At 46.5% G+C, this 23,683-nt stretch overlaps 1 protein-coding gene across 2 annotated transcripts in view; it reads right to left on the bottom strand.

Moving 5' to 3' along the window:
* LOC126544671 (uncharacterized) overlaps positions 1-23,683 on the bottom strand; it is a 41,808-nt gene that overhangs the window by 6,087 nt on the left and 12,038 nt on the right. Inside the window, exons 2-3 of one of the 2 annotated variants that reach the window (XM_050192120.3) lie at positions 15,684-15,795; positions 310-596 (exon numbers count right to left, since the gene is read on the bottom strand). In XM_050192120.3, the coding sequence (XP_050048077.1) occupies positions 310-555 (246 nt within the window). In that variant the 5' untranslated portion in view covers positions 556-596; positions 15,684-15,795. The remainder of the gene's footprint in view (positions 1-309; positions 597-15,683; positions 15,796-23,683) is intronic. The other variant, XM_050192119.3, reaches the window with a different exon arrangement.

Here is a 23,683-nt window from a genome sequence, read left to right as displayed (position 1 = left end):
TGGTATTCGAAAGTTTCGAATGCTCGCACACACAGACTCATTTTCTTTTGTGAGATTGCAATATCTTGCTTTCTGTCCACTGCCAGCATTTGGAGTCTTTACTAGCTCTTCACCACTTTGTGTAACAGTGTTTCAACCTTGTTCAAAATTCTCGCAAATCTTCATCACGCTCAAACAAATAAATGAAATGGAAAGACATGAGACGGAAAATGTGAAATGTTGGACTGGGTGGGTTCCTTATCTTCATTTTTTGTTCGTGTGTAGAGTATCGAAAAATGTGGTGTGCTTTTCTGCCAGTCCTCTACCCACCTCGAGGTCGTCGCTGTCGAAATGGCCGACGTCCAGTCGTAGGCAGAAGCGTTCGGAGTCGTTGGAGAGCGAGGTCCAGACAGAAGGCTTTAGTGGACTGCCGTCGAACAGCCTGCGCCGGATGTCGTGGTACCGGTTCTCGTAGCACCGGTACTCGCGGTCCAGCCGCGAGTACTGGTCGTTGAGCCTACTACGAAGGTCGTCCAACTCGTCCGACAGGCGGCTGCTCGTGAACAGCGAGGACATGGCTGTTCGTGTGCTCTCCTTCGCACCTTTTAGACTGCAATCTGTAGGGGGAGAAATTAAATCAAATCAATCAGAATATTTATTCAACACATCCCATGTTCGGAGCGCCGACATAAAGCCAGAATTACAATGGCTTGACGGGCTCTACGCCCCCGGCGCCATAAAGCACAAGACTTGAGGCGGAGATGGGAAAGAGGTATAAGCTGCAAATATTCATGAACAAGTGAGTAACGGTACGACAATTTCTGATAGCCCGAAGAAAAAAAGCAGCAACGTCATTAAGCACAATGAACTTACCACAAATGTAAACAGCTTGAGGCTCACGCTTGAGCTTCCATTTATGCAGACAAGGCAAGAAATCGCTCACTAAAGGGTAAAGGCGAGAGCACGCCGATATACAAGAAGCGCATTTGAAATCGACTGGCAGGTCGAGGCAGATAGAGTTTAGATTTCTGATAAGGTCTTGCCGATAAAAGAAACGTGATTATTCTTTCTACGAACGCCTGAACATGTGAATTCGCCTACCCATAAACAGGTGTTGCCGTAATATGACAGACCATTCAAGATCATTCCACAACGACAACTGTCTTGAGCCGCTTCCTGGCTCAAATCGTTGTCCGCGTCGTCAAACGTAATCGGTATCAGCCTCAAGTTTGCAAGAAGGAAAATGCAGGATTCCCTGCCAATTCCACAGCGTGCCAGGCGAAAGCACTGCGGCAGAGCCTATACCAGCATGAGGGGGAAAATGACGTTTGAGGCATCCCACGAGTGCTTCCCAAGGCACCGAATGCAAAACATATGTAGGGGCGCCATAAACGCGGTTCCCTTGCTCCTCGTAGCATACACGAAGCCCGTCAGCGGACTTCCTCGAATGGCAGGGTCTTTTCGACCCCTTCCTTACCACCCAGCTCTCCTACGTACGTGAGCTATGCAGTGCGGGCGTGCCGGACCGTGTGACAAAATCTCTCGCGGATGTCGTTCCACATGCGAATTACGGATGACATTTACCTAGTCGCTCTGTTGTATGCATTTAGGCTGTTCTTTACACTGTCCTCTTCGATATTCATTCTCTCCAACACTCCTCCTCCCATTGCTGACCGCTGTTCAAGGGTCAGTAGCAATTTACTTCTCCTCTTATGATTTATTTCTTTGTTAAAGAAAACAGCCTATTACTACACTGCATGTTGCCAAGCTATGTATTCTTATAAGAAGGCAAGTGAACACGAATTATTGGAAGCGAGATGCAAACGTCAGGGCCAGTAAGACTTTAGCTCAAAGTGCGAGTAACAAGTGGGCTTCGCAGAAGTGGCCGAGTTGGTACAAGTCAGGTTAGCAGTGATGTAGATCACCAGACGTGAGGAATCGTTAACCTGACCAGTGGAGAAGGGTGCGAAATTGGCAATTCAGTCAGTCGGTTCATAGAGATCATGATCCCGTTTATGTACAGGTTTGCCAAATTTGTGCTGAAAATTATGGGAGCCCTGAAACACTTTTCTAACGAATCATAGAATGACCTCAAAGTTAAAGTACGAAGTCCTACTAAGTTCATTCCACAAACTGTTTCGTAATGATTCAATGTAAGCGGAGTTATCGCACCGATACCCAGTTTTCTATCTCTTTTCGTCTCCGCTAGCGCACTGGAGGCTGCACAGTAAAGAAGCCGAAACGGCAAAGCCCCGGACAAAATTTCAGTGTTGCGGCGGCGAAATGGCTCGTGGCGGCATCCCGTGGCGGCCGCGAAAGACTTACACAATTCAGCACGTTTTGCCATCTCGGAGGCCACGCACAGCAGTCGCAGCTACGCGCAGCGAGAAAAGGGGTGGAACTGGGAAAGCTGATAAAGTGAAAAAGAAAAAAAAAAAGATGTGATGTTCTGATGATGAAGTTCGGAAATGGTGTATTGATTTAATCTGTAAGTTTGCTTTCATGTTTAGTAATTTATACTCAATTTTTTCCCTTCTTTTATTTAGGGTTGTTCTATCATATACATGAAATACCGCTCATTATGATAAGTGTTTGAAGTATTTTGGGAAGCTTGACACTTGTGATTACAATACTTTTTTACATATTGTATATTATCTCTAATAAGTCATTGTCTTTGCAATAATTCGTGTTTACTGATTCTCATTATTCTAACTATTATTTTCTTGTTTAGTTGTGTGTGTTGGGCATTTTCTTACCCCATTCATTGTAATCTCACCTCCCCCCAAAGTAATGTCTTCCGGGCTTTTTAGGGTAGCGAAGAAAACAAAAGATGAAATGATTCGTCTGTGCTTTTTATATCGCGCACATATATACTTTTAATTTATTTAACACAACATTACCACTTAGGTATTACTGAGAGTGTGCTCGCAATCATCTGATCGTACAATAGAGTGGATGAGCCAAATGCGTTTCATGACGGTGCATGACGACATTGCGGATGAGAAACCAAGCGTCTGTTCGCTGCTTTTGCCGCGATATTGTAAACTCCCTGCTGCATTCAGTGCAGTAATATTAGGCTCACATGTTCACAGGAGCCACATTAATAGATTGTCAGCTTTCTTTTTTTTTTTTGACTACGTTCAAAAAGTGTTTCAGGGCCCTGTTGAACTTTTTTTTTTCATCTTATTGCGTGCAGCCGTCACAAGTCGGCCTCCGGTAGCACGGGTCAACGGCGATCTCCTGCCTATATAGTTGTTCTACTATCTGAATATATGTTTTCATACAAAAAAAAAACTACATCTGTTGTACCAGCCGGTATTCGTGACACGACTGTAGAAAGGCTCATTGCATTCCATAGCATTGCCCAGCGCTCTGGGGGCCGACGAAAATATCTCGAGCGGGGAACGCAATCACCTAAGTTAACGGCGTCTTATACCTAGAGTGCCTAGTATGCAAACTAGCTAAGCGAAAGGCCACGGCCTCGGAAAACAAAGGCAGCTGACGTGGTTTGGCGCGGAAAACAAAAATACGCCCACTCGAAGAGGAAGTGCGAGTGGACGCTCTTTCGCGGAACGAAAGAACGGCACGCGCTATCGGACAAAGCTGGGCGTTGTACGGCTGACTGGAAAAGCGAGCGAAAGCCAAACCTATACACAACCGCCGTGTAAACATACGAGCATGGCATATGAAAGGGTTGTACGGCCGACCGACGAAGTGAATCAGTGCCCTGTGGTTAGATCAGTTGGGACGTGCTCACTTGGCCTTGCGTACCCGCTTTTGGGCCACGATATGAGCCAGCGTTTACGGGAAAGCTGTGAACTTTCCTGCACCGTTTTAGCGCGACGATAGCGAAGGCTGAAGGCGCGCGGCGGCGTGCTCGGTATCAAATGTCGAAGAGGAGCGAACAGCGCAGTCGGCGTCGGAGCCACAAATTAGCTTATAAACGTTACTGTTTAAGTTTTCAGATTAAAGGCTTTCTTTCGTACACGTCATTAAAATAGGGCACAGTTTCTTTTTATTTTATCTTGTCCAGTAATGTATGATATTTCGTTTTTCCCGTAGCGTTGTGCCAGCTCCACCTTGGAGGTCAGCTAGGAGTAGGCGAAATCGACAGAACGTTTGAATTGTGGTGTAGGGGCCCTTTGGCTCAGAACAATTTATGTATTGAGAGAAACCATTCAGATATAAGTTCAGCAAGAGCGGTCAGTCGGCGAAAACGGGTAATAGGGAACACGTCACGCTGCTGGTATGCGTCAGCCGTTAGCTGACGCGAGCAGTGGAAGGAAAGAGTGTAAACGAGGTTACCACGCAATGTTTTATTATTTTCGTTCTCTTCCATTCCCTTTCGCATATACAAGAGCTTATACTTTGTAGCTTTCTTGAGTTGCCCAGCGACAAGCCCATGTCACGCCAGATGCGGGAGCCAGACACGCCACCGAAGCGAGTGAGGCATGTGAGCGTTTAGTTGTTTGGCGTCCCGTTTTCGTTTTTTTTTATGTAGTTCAGGTGTATTGCGCTCTCGGCGTATTTTTTTCTTCTTTTTGGGGGGGGGGGGAGGGGGGGGGGTACAATAGCGCACTCCTGCGCTATTTAGCACTTTAGGCTTAGGGCACGACCCCGAGCTTAGTAACGCAGTTATCGCAAGACTGCCCGGCTGTTGTGGCGCCGTAAGTCAGGCGTGTACTCAACCTGACTGGGGCACGTTTGTGACACTTCTTATGGGCCCCGACATTATTGTAACTTATTTTGGTAGTTTTTAGGGTACTTTTTTAGGACGCTGGCCGCACGGGGCGTTGTGACGCAGTTAACGAAAAACAGGTCGACCACTGTGACCTGGTTAGTTTAACGTTTGTTAGTTACGCGTTGACTGAATCCTACAGGACCAAGTATGAAGCTTTTTATGCGCCCCCTCCCCATCCAAACATGTACCTTCTTTCGGTAATCACACTTATTTAAAACGTGACGAGCGATTACCAAGAGTGATTACAAGGGAATGTGTTGCTTGCGCCGGCAGAACGTGCAGAAATAACGCCGAGGAGCTTAAACACCAGGAAACTGTAACTCGAAAATTCTGTCTTCTGAACGGCTGAAAACAGGCTTTGCACCAACGCACACATATTGAGGCCGAGTAGAAGGTATTCTTTCAACATCTTGCATGGTGTGACTGGGAGTCTGTGTTGAGGCCACCTCTGTGTTCAGTTCAAAACGTTCAGTCGCCCATGTTTTTGTACTCTTAAAGAGCACGAAATAAGGTCTGGGAATGGAGGAATGCTTGAAAGTTAGATGTTCGTCATAATTTATGTATTGTCTTGTTTGGGATGAGTCAGGTACCTTCTAAGCCATGTTTCTGAATGCGAATTGGCTTTGTTCATAATGTGGCCCATTTACCGGTCTCGCACGTTACGCCTCTACACCCAGTTTACTTTAAGGTCTCAATGCCAAAAAGGCCACGTGCTTGTTTTTTACCTTTCTTCAGCTGGTGCCATCCGGTGGAGCTTCCTACGGGAAACTACTGCTGCTTACCTGATGCTAGCACATCGGATAAACGCACAAAAAAGCGTGGAATGAGCATATATATAGAGCCAAATAAACATTTCCTCATTGAACCAGGCATGTGCCGTCTACTTTATGAAATTGCACATTACACAGCGCACAGGTTTGGTGAAGGCTTTTAAAGATCGCTCGCAATCATATTTATTTTACGAAATAAATAAAAGAAACACGGTCCCGCTCCAAAACAGCGCGCGGTTGAACAGTAGAAGCAGAAACAAGTACCGCGCCGATCATGCGCATCCGGCGTAACGCGCACCGGCTCGCGATCAAAACCAAAACCGTAAGGGCCGATTTACGCTCGAGCCGCCCATCGCCGCAAGCCGCACCGCACGCGTGCGGTCGCGCGAAACATTGCACGTATCGAGCACCTGTGCACAAATTACAATTTACACTGTGTGCAGAGTGCATACCTTACACATTGTAAACCGATATTTGTGCACAAGTGTTTGATACGTGCAATCTTTCGCGCGACCGCACGCGTGCAGTGCGGCTTGCGGCGATGGGCGGCTCGAGCGTAAATCGGCCCTAAGTGGGGCTCAGGTTATCGCATAAGCGGCGTGGTGCGCTATAGTCGATTCGGCCGCTGGGCTCTATGGGAGTGTCCGCTCTTGCTCAATATCGATCTCTCTGCTTAAGAGCATGCAATTGTTGACCCGGGTGATTGTGGCGTGGGCAACTGAGTGTTTTTGTCCAATGAAATTTCTTTTTGTAGATTTTGTAGTCATGGTCCGCGCACCAGGCACCTCGGCATGCGTGTTAGGGTGCTGCTAGCTTGCTGCCAGCGTTTACTGGCCTGCCAGGCATCCCTGCCGTTGCGAATCTAGGGATAGCCCAGCATCGCCTGCTATCCTGACGTTGAGAGTTCTCACCCCAACGTCACTAAACCAGTTATCTTTTAGTCACAATGTGCCCAAACACACTGCGTATTTTGAGAGAATCATAAAAAATGCCAAAGAATCTATTGGTGATGAAAAAGTGCTTTTGACGGCCTTAAATGCAAAGAGCAGGTCACTGCTTTTACGCTCAGGTTTCTACGCAGGTCTTTGCGACAGCAACGATTACAAGAATAACGAAGTCAACTGATCCCTTTTGTTGTCGTTCCAGCGCTTCACTGCGCCGAGAAAGAAAGATATCGCGAGTATTTTTAAGTATACTCGTCTTTGGGGGCCTGACAATTCTTGTCATTTGCTTTAAAGTCTCGCTTCTCGGGTTGAGCCACGGGGATATTTGTGCAGCCGTTCAGGAGTTCTTTGCGGACACCAACCGAGACAACCAGCTATACTCATTCTATTTTCTTAACCTTTCATACATTTCATTTCATGCTGCCTGATTAGTTTTCTTTTCGTACATGTAAGGGGAAGTTAGCCTTACTCGGAGTCTTTACTCTTCAGCAATGCTCGTGAAATTTATTTTATGCTATCATTTTGCTCTGTTTACGTAATTCTTGGCCAATACCCCGTCGCGGGGGTGAGTCATGAAATGGAAAAAAAAATTGCAACATAAAGAAAACAAGGAAGTATTCCTAATTCGGCGTGCATTATACGAATAATGAATCATAGAAGCGGATAAGATAAGGTGCGGTCACAGCGTATGCAAACTAGTCACGTAGGAGACGACGACTCCAACGGAAGCCAACTTCGAGAGCAAAACAACGTGCGCGTTTTCTGTTCCAACCGGTGAACTGGATGTGGCAAGAAAAAAAAAGAGAAAAATAACGAAACAGCTTAAATACGGGGAAAACAGCAGCGTCAAGCGTGTGCAGAAAAAGAACGCGCAAACGAGGAAGCTGCGCCAGCAAATATTTTCCGCACACAAGAAACAAGAAGAGACGGAACTGGCAGACGATACACGAACGCTCGTAAACTCGGAACAGACGGGAAGGAAACCGATAGACGCCACGAAGTGTACCAAAGTACAAAAAGAAAGGAAAAAACGCAAGCCATAGGAAGGAAGGAGGAGAAGAAAAAAAAAAGAACCTCTGTAACACACGGCACTTTAGCAATGCCGTGTCGTGCCCGATTGCACCTGGCGGCTGTGGTGCAGATCGGAACGACTTGGCGTGAACGGACACACAACGGGTCTCCTAGCCGGTAATAGAAGAAAACGCGTGGTGGTAGTAGACGACAGAAGTGACAGTATGCGCAGGTTTTACGCGTACTGCGTTATAAGCAAAACTTGCTAGACTTTATCTCCTTGTCCTAGGTGAGAACTTTACTAAAATTACCTCTAAAACGAGGAACATGGCTCGAAATAAATGCAGCTACGAATACTGTAACTTTGTTCTGTTACATCGCAGAGTACCGTGCTCGGGGCCTTATTTTTGTGCGCATTTAATTCACATAAATCACCCGCGTATCCTCTGGTCATGATACAAACTCGTCTACTTGCTGGCTATTGTGCGGTGTACAATACAATAGTCAGTGGCAAAAGGTCAACCAAGCAACGCAGTTCCATGACCCTACAGCGCCAAAACACCATTTCAGATCACGGGAAATTGGAACAACATGTCCACCTTAATTTTCGGACAAAGCAAGCACATTCCTAGTAAATATTGTAGAAATGCATTTGAGGCAAAAGTAATGAATTAGTTATTGATTGGTTTCCTTAACTGCGCCCAAATGAAACTGCGCTACAGCGCATGAATACCGCTACTACAGGCGTTGCGTTACGATTCTCGCACCTAAATCGGCCACTCGAGGCATCGAAGTCAGCGTACCAAAAACGATAAGTCGGGCTATTGTAGGCATGACCCCACGAAACTTCCTGTAATAGATGTTCACAGGAAACTAAGCACAACGAAAACAACCCGTTGTTTCGTCCATCAGAAGAAATGAACAGTGCTCTGCGCAGACAAAACCAGACCCCTACCATCAATGACGAAGCCCGGTACTTTTTTTTCGAAGGGGGCCTGGCACAGATATGACCGACAACGAGGATGAAGAGTGGAAGGAAGGAGGGATCGGAGGGATGTTAATAATGACGACGCACTTTTCTATTTCTCTTTTTGCATCAACAGTGCCAGACTGTGAACGGCAGCAGCGCAAGATTAAAGAATCGGCTTTTTGTGGAAGAGGTTTGCGGACAACGAAGCTGAACAGTCTAACGGCGTAAAGGCATCAAAAAGCGCTGGTGCGTGAAATCAACTAGTCAGTGTGATATCGCTATCCGCACGAACAGCCCGGTGATCCTCAGTGTCGTTACTGCTGGCCGCGCTGTCTTCATAGCCGAAATCTTGTTTTCGCGAAAGACTGTGACATGCATTGTCAACAGCCAATCAATTGAGCTTTTAAAAAAAAATGTAAGCAAATAACGAAATCTTGGGGCTTCAAGTCTTGAAAGTGCAACTACACAGTGGCTCATGAGAGACGACAACGGTAGTCAAACACGTTAACTCGTGCTCAGCAGTAAATGGCAATAGCCACTGAGCCACCTCGGTGGTTGAGATAGAAGTATCACGTACAGAAAGTATTCCGGAATTGGTGAGTCATAACTTACAGACGTGAAAGACTGCACGTGGATTGCGAGAGAGCTTGTGGGTTTCTCTCGTTCTCTGACAACACACCGCCCTGTGTATGAGTCGAGGGCGAAGGATAGATTACTTCCAGACAAAAAGAACACGTGTGCATTTATGTACGCACGCAAAGACGCGAACACACACAAACGTTCACACAAACAAACGGCCGCAATAGCTGCACTGTCAGTTCCCGCGTATGATGCAGTGTAGCAGCGATCCAAATTTTCGGCTGCAGTGCAATCCACTCGAATGAATACGTAAGCAGCTTCGCACATTGACTGACCTCAGTGACAGATTTAGGGGCAGCCCCACTTGCTCGCACCTTCTAGGCCTTCCTCTCACCAGTCTTTCATTTCTTTCTTTCTTTCTATCCGCCAACACCCCTTCTTCCGCGCAGGGTAGCAAACCGGACGCACGTGTGGTTCGCCTCCCTACCTTTCCTTTCTCTCTTCCTTTTTCCTCCTACTCGCATGTTTAGCAAGCCCAATAGACAAAGAGCAGAAAACCATTTCAATCTTTCAACAAAGAAACGCGACGCTTGGCCACAAGCATGAAAAGGAACATTCAAAAGCTAGCCACGCACACACCCGCACGTGCCCACACAAAACACACACGCGGAAGCGGGAAGTGTTTGGCGACCAGCCCTTAGCGATGCCACACAGGGGCTCGAGAAAAAGGAAACCAAAAAAAACAGCGAAATGTGACCTGAACTAAAACTCACGCGTAACTGCTTCGTAACCGAACCTCCCAGAGAAGGGCACCATGCTGCGGGCCACGAATAAATAAATATATCCATCGGAGGCCGCGTCTCTTTATGCTATGCGTTGTTGCTCTTGTAGTTACTTTTTTTTTGTTCTCGCTGTTTTCTCCATTAGCGTCAGTGCGGCCGGGCCACGCCGCCATTCCCGATTCACGGTCAGGTGTGAGCGTGTTGCCGGGGGGAAGGCCTGCCCTTTGCGTAAGACACAATTCACGACTTTGCGGCCGGCGACGCCCATCGGCGGCAGGCGCGCCGGAAACGTGCGTGAGTCTGCAGGTTTGCCTCCGCTGCGGCGTCGCGGGCGGAACCGATGGCGCACGAACTCGCGCGATGGGGCGAGTTGAAAAGAGTCGAAGCGTCGAAGGAGGAAAATTACTACGAATAACGACGTGGGGATATCTCGGTTTCAAGCTCTCTTCCAGTTCCGCATCGTGGACGTTGGGCGTTGCCTTCTGGAAGTACGTTACGTGGGGTTACACCTGTAGAGGAAATCCCCCACCAAAGTTGCCAGCAGGAACTCGGGCGCTGGTATCGTTAACCTACATTCCAAATCATGTTACTTGAATACGTCTGATCTTTTCTGATTGCCCGATTTGTACTTGTGGCTTCGGACATTATTGTAGCTTTATTTACTACGCCTTATCCGTCTCGATTGCCCTAATTATTTCGAAGGAATGCCATTTGTCATTAGTTTTTTTTTTATAGCGATAGCAATTATACGGGCACTCTAGTTCCCTGTTTGCCGTCGCCGCGCGTCTTATGCTGTATTTGCGAGTGAAAGCACGCGAGGGAAGTCGACGATAGCGGCTAAATCCGGCGCGCGCGAAGGAGGAAAGCGGAGCGGAAACGCGCCGTCTTCCGCCGCGCGAAAGGCCATGGGGGTATGAGACGGAAAGAGAGGGTGGGTCGTTCTGGCTCCGGCAGCCACTGCGCATGACCTTTACGAAGTCTTTTGCTTTCAGAATCGGATGGGCCGACGACGCCTCGTGTGATAACTGTGGTAGCGAGGAGACTCTTCAACACCTTCTCTATGACTGTCCTCGCTGCAATTTACAGATACGATCGCTCGCAATCGCGATAGCACGCTTGTACCGAAGACCTTTAACAGAGGAGACCATTTTAGAATGCGGACATCACATGGCATCTCAGCAGAGGGCGACGAGGGCTTTGCTGCGGTTCTTTACGACAACAGACCTGCACAAGCTGCTGTAGCCTGAACTGATATTTGCAGTGTGTTACGCCTCAACACAGCCAAGGGTGTTAATTGAACGTTTGCCACACGTCAAACCACCGCACCTCCTAACCAGACGTCAGCGCGGCGTGGACAACAACTAGAGGCGCTCACCCCACTATTACCTGGAAACCGGAGAAAAGAATGAACGGGAGGGAACCAGGACAAGTCATCGATAAGTGGAGTTAATTTGACGAGTCACATCACCACCAATTTCTCGGCACTTATTCAGCCGTCGAGACAGCCTGTAAACGGGCCGTTGCAGGATTCCACGAAAGGACCTCAGCCTGCGCCTCACCTTGCCGACCGACCAGGTGTCGCCGGATGGTTTCTTTTTGCCACAAATTCGCAATACGGTATTCGGCTGGTCGTTTTCGAACACTTCATGCCTGCTCAGAGTGTTGCGACACATATTGTCGGAGCAGTTATAGTGATATGATGCTCGCATACTGTCACGTGACACCAGCTTGCACATGCATCTGCCATTGCCAGGTCTTCTTCTGGCACTTAATTATGACGTGTCCCCTTCATCAGTATATGACTTTGCTCTAATGATGCGCTTGACTCCACAAACAGAAAATAAATAAACGGTAGGGATAATCGATAATGATTGGCAAATGCAGCATAATCTATTCTGATATGCGATGGAGTTCAGCTGAAAAAATTCCTTTGCGTGAACCAAATAGAAGTCTAAGGGAGGATAAGTGTTCCACCCATCCGGGAAGATAATGGCGTGATACGCAGACACCACCACGTGTTCCCATCACGTGACCTCGGATAACACGATCTCCAAGATCGCCTCAGTTCTGACAAAACACAATTTCCGGGATCGACCCAGTGTACTATTAGGCTCTCTTCGACTTCACCCCAATTTGCTCGATGAAAAATGAACCGCGCAGGTATGTGAAACCCCAGGGAGGAAGACAAAGAAAGTTTCGTTGTAATAAAAGAACTCCGCTTGAACGCATATATATGTTCCTGCACTAATATTAAGGTATCATTTTTTTCGTTCGTTGTATATCCGTAGAAAACGGATGTGGTCACCGCCACAACTGTAGAGGGAGTACAGATGGCTAATAAGACGATTTGGGTATATGTGTACCGCATGCCAATTCTCAGCGGTCGCAGTGACAGCCCAACCAGCCATCTGTTGGTTGAAAGACTGGGTCATCGCAAGGGAAGTAATGCGCAATAAATAAGCAATTTGAGTGTATCGGCGTCGTCCTCCGCTTCGATCTGCATTCTGGGCCCGCTCAGTCAGCGACCAAGCCGGCGGCTTCAGCTGTTTTCTGCGCGGCTTGCACAGAACCGCCAACATGTCTCGCTGTTATGTTTTTGCCATTCGCTCGTCTAGCTGCTGTCAGAAAGAGACGGACACGTTCGACATTCCCGACGTTCATCTGGCTCCAATTCAAAGCGAGCGCAATATTTACTGACGCCGATCCGAAGTAGCGAGGACCAACGGAATTCTTATGCAGCAAACCCAACTCTAAAGCTTCTTTCTTTTCCTTTTCATTTCTTTCTTTGTTTTTCTTTCTTTATTTATTTTTGTTCTTGCGGAGTTCAGTTATCACTGGCAGGACCTAAAATTAGTGAGCAAGGCAGCCCCATAACGATGTTTGCACTTACGCCGTGCAGGCCTCCGCACTGTCGCACAGCCAGCATGAAAAAACTAGAACCCGCGCACGCTCTTCATGGGTCTATATCTTTAAAAGCGCCGTGAATGATGTCAGCAGGGTAGCGATAAGGCATACATGACATCACGTTAGTCTTACTTTTACCGAAATGAAAGCTTCGGACAAGGAAAACCTTGTTTTATTGCGCAATACGTGGAAGCAAGGAAGAAGGCGACAAGACAGCTTTCTTCTTTTATTTCATGTATGGCGCACTAAGAAAGATTTTCGCTGACTGAAGGAATTTTTCCACGAAACAGCCCAAGCAACCAACCTTTTGAAATGAAAGCCCCAACGACGCACTGCCCAATTCATACAATAGCCAAAAGTAACAATTTCGTGTTCCAGACGCCATACTCGTGAGGACCAATGTACCATACTCTGCACAAGAGTCCAGGACTCCGAGATTGTATGACCATTTGCACCTTCATTGGAAGCCTAACCAAGAGATGCTTCAAATGCAATAGCCAAAAACTTCTTTTTTTTAGTTTTTTTTTTACCAGAAAAAGTGAAATAAGCTAGAGCGGTGGAAGAGAGCCACAGAGAGCAACAACACTTCCTAGCAATTTATTTTATCAGTTTATACAACGTTTAAAGCATTTTTATCTGCACCAGATTAATTCATTAAGGCAGCATGATGGGAGAATGGGGGACTTATGACCCTATCTTACACATATAGGCGACTAATGTCCACAAATTCTGTGCAAACAACTTTGGAGGAAATATAATAACCACAGCACATCACAGCAAATATACTATAGAACTCATTTTGTCTACAAGCAGTACAGAGTTTCTTTAGCCTAATGAATAGAGGCCGATTTAACACATTTTTTGTTCTTAAGTATTGTTTGCTATTGGCCGCTAGCCATCGCTAGTATTATGTCCTAGACCCGGATTCGCAGGCATAACCTCTTACGAGCAATTCTGTAGCTGAAGGACTTTTCTTTGTGAATGCCATCCCATGTTTATAATGTTCGTGTCACTTGGACTTTTTATATCAGGGTCGAGCCCAATCGGGATTGAATTTCCCTTTTGCGATATTTCCCTTGCCCGATAGTCCCTTGTGCAAGCTCGCGGACCGGTGCCTTGGGGTTTGCTCATTTCAGTCACCCACGGTCAGTATGTTCTTGAAAGCGTACGTGTGACATGAGATGAGAAGTCCCTCCCCCCCCCCCCCCCCCCCCAGCGTAATCTAAAAGAAATGTACAGAGAATTTTTTAATAGCCTAATACCGGTATCACACAGTCACTTTTGACCGTGATTGACTCCCTCCCACAACTCACTGAAAAGGAGCCAATCGCGACCGAGCACTTCGATCCCGATCGGGCTCGATCGCGACCGAGAATACACCTATGTGAGACCGGTATAAATCAATTCTCTGTGGATCACACAATGTTCTTGGCCATTTGATTGATACGCATTCGGCAAGCCAGAAGCGCAAATTTCTGTCGTCTAAGCAGCGCTTTCAGTTTGCCCAGCAATACTTATTTCGACATGCCACCTCTCGTCCGACATGTCAGAAATGCTATTCCAGTGAAAGGCAGCAGAGGGGCACAAAAATGCGGTGGGCACGCAAATACATTTTCCGCATTGTTTTCCTCCGGCGTGTGATAAAATGCGTTCGGTGTCCCCGAACCGCATGGACCGCATTCCACTTATATCGATGCTCGACAAGGGAGCTGCACAGATTGACATGCCACAGTCCACGTACAAAGCGACAGCCTGACGCTGACGGCGGGGACGCCATAATTAACCTCGGAGCTGGGCTATACGACCGTTGACCCTGCCAGAACAATATACGGTTCTACCAGTGCTGCGTGTATGTAGAACGCATTCCGACTCTCGCACCTACTGCTATGTTACGTGCTTGTGTGGCTGCCGTTCTTTAGTCGTACCTAAGCGGCCCATTCCAGTGGGCGCATTGCACTCTGAGTAATAGTAACAGCCGAATGAAGGGCCCAATACCTTATTTGTTCGATACATATCATCCCCGGTACCATGGTACCCAGTTGGGTACCGTGCTTTCAATTTGGTCATAATGACAAAATTACATATTGGTCTATAATGAGAACAATCTTGAAAAGTAATTACGTCCCTGCGCGGCGAACTGGCCTGAGCAGGCTAGATTTCGTATATAACTGAGTACCTTCTTTCTTCTTACCTTCTTTTTTAAATGAGTACCTTCTTTCGTTTCGTTCACTTCTTAGCATTGGCCTTGTGGAAAATGACCTGCTTAAGGCCGGTGGGTGAGGGTGAGGGAGGAGGAGGATGTCGCGTAAGGAGCGTAGGGGTTAAGATTGAATTTCATCCAATCCTTTCTTGGTATGACAAGTTGGGCGTACAAACACACACGCACAAAAGGGACTAAAAGTACAAAACAAGTGCCGCTTTTCTTCCTTGGAGGCTGCTCGCCTGTGCGTGCTTTCCTACGCCTGCCTTTTCATGCGATATTCCTGACGACTTGCTCGGACTTATGTCGCTCTAAATTCCTTTCTTTCATCTGTCCTTACGTTCAGACCAAGATTCATCTGAGAATGACGTGGAAGACTGCATCTCCGATTTATACTAGAAGCCTAGAACGGGAAACACATGAACAGTCATTTGTCCGACAACAATGAGGCGCACTATAACATGCTTGCTTTGTTTTTTTTTTGTTTTTTTGTTAGCAACACAAACCCAACCTAGAATGAAGCCAATTAAATAGTTTCAAATGCGCCACTATGCTTGTTGTGCGCACTGTACAGGTGATGAGACTACACAACATCGGAGTAATTTTTGCTTCGCGTCACATAAATTCTAGAACATTATCTACTCGTGTTGCGTTGTTAATGTGCAGTTATCTTTTGTACCTCTTTAAAGTTCCGATTGGACGATAGTATATACTGATATCAAGTCGGCACATAGGATGTCAATACGCTTGAGCAAGCCGATGTAGCATATCTATGTGGGGACGGCGCGGAAAACAAAACCCACCTTGTGAGACGACGTCGCTCTAAGCTCTTCTGGTGGTGTCCTTTTCGAGCTACTCCGATTAGCCAAAACGCTCACTCATTTCATGGCTGCTTGCTTCAACGGCTGTTTGGTACTGTGACGTGAAAGCGCAAGCGAGGAACTAATCTCTCAAAAGCAGTTCAATATGCAACAGTGCAGAGAGAAAGAGAGAATGAGCAGGTGACACGCACGCGCATAGTTTCAGAGATAACACCGTACGCGATTCACTTGAAGCCTCGTTGCTGAATAATCAGCGTGCGAGAGGAGTCTGATAAGAGCAGCACGTTCTTATCGGTTCACTGTTGACGGTATCAGCTGCTCTTAAAACCTGTTGCGTTGCTTTCGCCAAGTGGAATATGGGACACCCCTGACTTGGCACAGTAACCTCATATATATATATATATATATATATATATATATATATATATATATATATACATATATATATATATATATGTATATATATATACAGTTGTATACGTGCCTATGTTAGCAGTTTCTTCCCAAAAATAGAAATTGTTCATACCAAAAAATAGGTTTGGCAATAACATTCGTGCTTTCTTCGCGAATTGGTTATGCACGGTATGACCAACACACGCGGTTGACGTAAGTACTTGCATAACTAGCCAAAAGTTGTTGTGTTGCAGGGCTGCTTAGTGAGGCATATTGAACTTGAATACTGTACTAGTCACGTGATTTTGCTGCCGTATTTAATCTCCTAGCCTGTGTTGCAAGCCAAAGGTTGCTGCTCAAAGTGCCCCAGACGAATTAGTGGCGCTCAAACCTAGCCCACCAGTGCAAGTGTTGGGGATCCAACGGGTACCATTGTGGCGATATGCAGTTGAGCGCCGGAGGCTGTAACTACTAAGCTATGAGACTAAGTTTTACTATGAGACCCAGACTCTGAGACTTGTGGCGCCTGTGTGTGTATTTCGGAGCAGTCGCTCGCCGCGCGGCTTTTAGCATAAAAGTCATTATCAGCGTGTCTTTTTTCTCTGTCTTGGATGTCACTCAATGATGGGTCGTGGTACTGCCGCCGTAGTTGTCATGACGTCAGCGATACAAAGCACGGTCACCTTCGCTTAGTGTCATCGTGTCGTCCTTGTTCCGCCGTCGTGCCACCATCGCCACCGCTGTAGTGGTTTTGTCGCCGTTGCATAATGTCGAAGGAAGGATTGGTGGAGTCTTGCACATTGTCGGACGCGTTGAGGGAAGTCAGTTAGCAGCTGTTGTCGCAATTTATAGCGCTAGGTATCGCTGCACTCTCTGAATATTTTTTCTCCCTGAGGTTGAGTTATTATTAAAGATGTGTATGAAAGTACATTCGACCAACTACAAATAGTACCTGATTCCAACGAGGAAACTTTTTAGGCGCAGTCCTACAACAGGCTCCTTACATTTTCTTTATCGGTCTTAGGCTTCTTCAAAACAAGTTCTTCCCATTACGCGACCTCGTTTTCAGGAGGCTAAGCCACGTGCTCGCCTGAATTCAGTTTCTCGTGCTGTCGGCATCTTCATTCAGCAAAAAAAACGTTCACAAGCAAGCCCGCTCGACAACACCGTGGATAACTCACACCGTTTTCACCCGTCGCTAGGCACGGCCGAGCAGTCTTTAACATACGAGCAATTGCTTTAGCTACTTGTCTCGGCTTCTGCACTCGCGTTACCCAATTCCCGCGCGAGCAGTGCGGGTGTATATGCCGAGGCAACAAGGTCGGCCAGACGAGTGCACGCCAGCGCTACGGAAACCTCGTTATTATGCGGCGGCGGGGGGCATTCGGGCGCATGACGCAATTTCCTTGTTGACAGAAACGACCAGCCAGACCATGTCTAGCTATAGCGATCGTCCCAGTCCACGCGTCACCGTGAATCAGCACCGACCACGCGCGTGCCATGCGTCATAGGCAATTTACCGCCTCTACGCTGGCCACTCATTTGGGATGCCACGCACGTTCTTAGCTGGGCTACGTAAACCTTGTCTCTAAAAGGCTACGGCGTGTGCATGCCATTGTCACCCATCCTCGTTTGCTTTAGTCGACAAACACACCTGTTCTATACTTAAGTAAACTTCGTCTGTAGACGCGTGGAAATGTACAGGCCCCCATCAGTACTGATGAGCTACAATTGTTTTACGACACTCTGGTCAATCGACTGAAGGGGGCTGATTTATGAAAAAGCCTAAATAAGTGAGAATCGGATTTGGCAGGATGATCAACCCTAGACATGTCGATATGCCTTGATTAGGAACACTGGAAAAAGGAAAATGCGAATCAAACTCATGACCCTTAAGCTGCCAAATAGTCCTCATCGGCCTATGTTGGGCCCACTGCAGGACGAAGGCCTCTCCCATCCATCTCCAATTAGCCCTGTGTTGCGCCCTCTGAGCTCATCTGAGCTCATCCTATACGACTGAAAATTTCATCATTTCATCACTCACTATTCTCTGCTATCCTCGACTGTGGTTCTCTTCCCTTAGCACCAATTCAGTAACTCATAGAGATGATCGGTCATATTGCCTACACGGTACATAGCCTGCCCAACCCCGTTTTCTTCTCTTAACCCTATAATTACGGCACGTGTAAACATATAAGAATGCTTATTTTTTTATCTAAATGCGCGAAACACATCGAGAATAAGACTTTATCAACGAAAAGAAAATTATATTTTCCGGAAATACTTCCAGCAATCGGAGGGAAACCGCAGGCAGAAAAACTAAGTGGGCTTCAAACAGCTATGACTTCGTTTGCAATTTGTGCATACACCTCTCGTCGCATCTGAACCATAGGTGTACATAGTTGTACTCAATGCGGCGGGAGATTTTAAAGCGGTCTGCCTCCTCTAACCATGATCATGATGATGATGATGAAAATAATTGCTCAGTTTTTGGCACAAACACACTGTAGGGTATAGGCCACGAACCCGGTGGTAATATGTTTTTAGAAAAGGTTAGAAAAAGTAATCGAAGATGCGAGAGAAAACGATAAAAGATGCTTTCAAAAGAAAGCGAGTCACGGATCAAATTTTTCTTCTTCATTCTGTGTTCCTGCTTTAAACCAACAAATGACGCTTGGTGCTTGTCAATGAGTGCTGGCCAAAGGCCAGGAAGTTCGTACTCAAAATACTGAAACTCAGCAAGAAATAAAATGTCTTGTATGCATGTTGCCTGTAGGGAACACTGATCAAGAAAGGGTTAAGCTTAATTAGAAAATCCGCTGCCCCTGTTTGCACTAAGATTGATGCCTCACTTTTTACATGTCGTAACGCTACGTTTATTGTTTTTCGTTGTATCATTCGTTGAGCACTTTTTGGCATCTGATCAAGCTTGTTTGTCAATCTCAAAGTTTCTGTCCGGTAAGTTAGTGCCGGTAGAATGCAATGATTGCCCTCTTTTCGTCCAAGGATAGCGGTATGCTGTCAATCATGAATGCCCACCGTATGCGCTGTAGCCCGACTTCATCCTTCTGTAGTTTTCTTTTTCAAGATGTGGGTCCCCTGTGAGTAAATGTCCTACATAAACGTACCCATGCACTGATTCTAAAGGCTGACTTCCAGTCAAGATTCCTCGTTCTCTCGCAAGACTATTGAACATTACATCAGTATTTTGCATAATATTATTGAGAACTAACTACTCTTGCACTTTTTCAACTAAGGTCCTCGATCATTTGTCTGAAGTCATTTCCCGCGTTGCTTGATAGGACAAAGCCATCCTCATCTGATTGTCGCAGCTTCTAACAGATGAACCAATGTTAAGCGTGCAGTGAATAGCAGTGAAGAGATTGCGTCTCCTTGCCTGACCCTGTTATTAATCGTCGCTTTCCCCCTTTTCCTTGGCGTGAAGAAGAGCTAGAGCATCGCGCTCTATACACCATATAGTAGACTAATCGGAAGGCTGACTGCTCCGGTCACACATTTATTTTTAACAGATCATCTCTACCTTTAGTATTCGCATGTTACCTATTATGTTAATAATAGCCGATTTCTGAGCTGTACCCCCAGGTTGGTGTGTTCTGTTTCTTTTTTTCCTTTCCTTTGGGGGGGGGGGGGCAAAATAACAGCATCTAGGTTTTATTTATGACGTCCCACCGTCTAAGCACGCCGGTATGCTGCAAGGGAAATGTAACACAGCGTCGACAAAACATTGCAAAGCATGAGTCCATGTGCGCCATATACAAATAAAGGAAAGACATTCCAGCTGGGGTTGGTAATGGCGACAGTGCAATTTGTCATCGCTGGTCGGCCGCACTCCATTGTAGAGTCGAGGTTATGGCCAAAGGTTTCTTCATCGTGTCCCTGACACCACTGAAGTCAACTTTTGCTTTCATGAAGACTACTTTTGCTTTCACAAAGTAGTTGTTTATTGAGTTTTAGAAACTGCGTTATGCTCTGGAAAAACGCTTTTAAGGTAGGCTTTAACTAGGCACGATTGGATGGAATAAGTCCGACATCGAGTAGCAATCTGAGTATCATCACGAACCTCAAAACACGTGAATGTCTAAAAATGACTCCACGACGAATCATATGCCTTCGGCTACGACGACCTCCATACCAATTATATTCACACAGCAGAAAATAGACGTCGAGTGAAATTACGGCACAATAAGAGTAGCCTGTGCTATTTCGTGAAATTGCTTTCTCCGTTTCTTTCTGATCTCATCACCCCCAGCCCGTTGTCAAACAACAATGACACGCTTGTTATAAGTGATGCAACGCCGCCATTGTGCGCGGTTCCGCCTCGTTTCCGCTTTTCCTTTGTTTAGCAGCGTGTATAGCGAAGTTCGTGACCGACACCTTGGCAATGAAAAATAAACGTGACAGAATCAGTCACGCTATATCAACTGTGTGACCGTGGTTCAATGCCCACTTCTCAACCTCCGGCCAATTGTAGGATCGCATACTCACGCAGCCACTAGCGCGAACACAACTGTACTGTTCGAAAAATTAATTGAGAATAAACTTAATTGAGAATGACTTAATTGAGAATGAATCACATTTACTTACTCATTAACAAACTCCCAAACTGCAAACTGCTTTTGAAATGTAACTCCAATAATTTCAGATTACTATTTATACATATCACTATTGTGATTCATATAATATTATGACAGTTACATTCTGACTCTATTCGGAATACTAAAGAACCAAACTCTTAAATTGTTTTTTTCAGAACATCATACTAAGTTACTGATGCGGGAATATTACTCGCTATTTGCTCATTATTCGAGAAACAAACGTACAGCTACAGGATTTTTTACCGCATAAAAACTTCACTCAAATCAAGTGCACTGTTGTCCTTGGTGGCTAGAAAAGTCTTGAAACGGCCAAGCATTGGCGGTTGAAGCTGCATATGGCGTAATAGACACGCGCAGTCAAAATGGCTCCATGCGCTAGCGCGGGGACCTGGAAAAAGTGCTTGGGATTCACCGTTTCTCAATTGTAAAGCAGAAATATTCTGAGCGATGCTGCTGCAAATATCGTTCACGAGAGCTATTGTTTTGCGACACTGTACACAAGTGGCAATGACACTTACAAAAGCAGCATTGTTTTATTTGCGCTAAGCCCGCGCTGCGAAGCGTCAACGTGAATGAACTAGAGCTCCTAGCTGGTGTGACGGCATGTCCCTGATGAATAGCGGTTGACAGGAAGGCTGCTAGTGTTAGCACCAATTGCTGCGGCGCCTCACGAAATTTACGAAAGGCTACTTAGGGTCAGTCAATATAGACCACTTTTCAGCCATGAAGAACTAATCAAAAGACATGTTCTTAAAGGCTTCGCAAGTGAGAAAACTGCAGTTTAAAAATACAGAAAGTTGAGCTAGTTGGTATGGATCTACCGTGAAAGAAGCTAAGACGTGCAGACACGGACACAAAAGAAAAGAACCAGGCAACACAAATGCCGTTTACGGTAGTTTAATGCTGACCACCGCAGTTTAAAAAGGACCACGGTAGTTTAAACTGACGTAGTCCTGCTGATGCTGGATTTAGGTTACGTTCATGAACCAGTACATCCAACGAAGGTGACGGTAGACCGCCCTTGAAAATACGAGACAATGGCTTGAATGCATTCCCGTGGCACGTGCACTACAGCCAGCAGCTGACCAAAGCGTTACCGATGGAGGATGTGTAGCCGTATAATGCAAGTTCAAGAAGGCTACATGTTGGGCGATTTGGAACATATTTTGGAGCAGAGCATTGTTTGAGCACATTTTTGTCGGCAGACTGAAAATCAGACGAAAAATTTACCGTACACTAGTAGCTACTTCTACATAATCAGCCTTACATCACTTCGGAGTGATCAGGGTATGGTGCTATCGTGTATCATATTTAGCCCACGTGACTACAAAGTAATCAGTATGTCAGGGTGGTTGTTCTGTAGTGTCTATATCGCCGTTACGCAAGAGCTTTTTCGTCTGTTCGCAGCAAGCTACCCTACCCTCAACTTTGTCTTCCTTTCGACTTTTGTTACCTCATTTCCAGTTTGCCAGCACTGTCCCGAGCAAAACCCAATTGTACCTTTTACCATGTGTAACACCGCCTAGCCTGTACAGATGTAACGAAGCAAGGTCTCCGAGACCTTCCTCGCTTGAGCAACAAACTCACACGAATCAGAGCTATTCGGAAGTCTTTTTCTCGGCGGCTCCACACTTACCAATAAAAGCCTGCGTTGCATCCGACTACGCTGTCACTTCCCGTGTGTATCGCCAGGCGCAATTCCAGAAGCACGGACTATGTGCACAAGCTGAGCTTTCAAATTTCCACCGGAAATGAAGGCCTAACATTCGCGTGCAAGGTTAGCGAGGAAAAAGAGCTCCGCCACGGCTGCTTAGACGAGAAGCATGAGCGGCAACCACGTACGCTAAACATAAAAGAGACTAATGCCGACTGCCGTCCCGTGACGTCAGCCTATACATTCAGAGTGAGCATCGTTAGTTATGTGCAGTGTCTGTACTACTTACGCGCGGAATAACTGTTGCTCGCACGTTTATAATGCACTGACGGGAAAGCTGCGCCACGCTCGATCACTGTCACATCCGTGCAGCCACGTGTTGCCTCTCTCCAAGCAGTCAGAGAAACATATACGTTGACATAAAAAAAGAAAAACTGAAAGGTAACAATCCATTTCATTTTTTGTTTCAGTTTCTGCCGCCCTCCGTCAGTGTCTGCGGACGCCGTTGAATCTCCAGTTGTCGCCGAGATCGCCCACTCGGCATCGCAGATCACGAGAAACAGCAACTGAAATAAATCGTTGCAAGATAAAGGTTTCGGTCGATTTGCACACATTTATAGACATGAAAACAGTGTTGAGATGTCTCTTCGTTGTTTGTGGGTCGATACAAGTGCGAAAGAACCGTAGAGGTGATCAGTGCGTCTCGATTTTGTTGACTGCCTGGTGATTGTTTCGACAAGGACAAGGACAAGGGGGAAGTTTCAGTGTTTTCGAGCAGTCTGAAAAGGCACGCTTCCGCTCCAAGAATTTAGAGCACGTGGGGACAGAATGGTACAGACTGCGCAAGAAAGAAACCTGAACACCTGTACCCCTCAAACAGAGTGTGCCGTTTATGCACGCCTATTTTCCAAACAGGACGAGCGGGAATACGTCTCTCCGGTACAGGACGATCACATGCCTTATGCTCCAGCGTCGACACAGTTCAAAGCCATTTGAACATATGCCCCTATATACATCCAATCGAGGTCAGAGATATCAGATCAACTTTGACAAGCGTGACTGAGCGGACCGCTTTCTGTTTCTCTATTCTAATTTCCCAGCAGCCTTTATTAAGCCTGATGAGCAGTCGGCCTCACGAGGCTGTCACAGAGCGGAACTGCACCAACGCCGGCACGCAGCGAGAGAGAGAATGTGCGGAGACCCTGACCCGCACTGCACGCAACTAATTAAACGGAGAGCCGGTGCCGAGCGTAATACCTCCCACGTGCTCGTCGTTTATCCGTGCCACACTTGCGCGCACATACGCCAGGTCCTATCGG

Source organism: Dermacentor andersoni, chromosome 10, assembly GCF_023375885.2.
Source record: "Dermacentor andersoni chromosome 10, qqDerAnde1_hic_scaffold, whole genome shotgun sequence".
Classification (NCBI taxonomy): domain Eukaryota; kingdom Metazoa; phylum Arthropoda; class Arachnida; order Ixodida; family Ixodidae; genus Dermacentor; species Dermacentor andersoni.
Note: the sequence above shows the minus strand (reverse complement) of the source record. Positions and strands in the feature narration are given on the sequence as shown.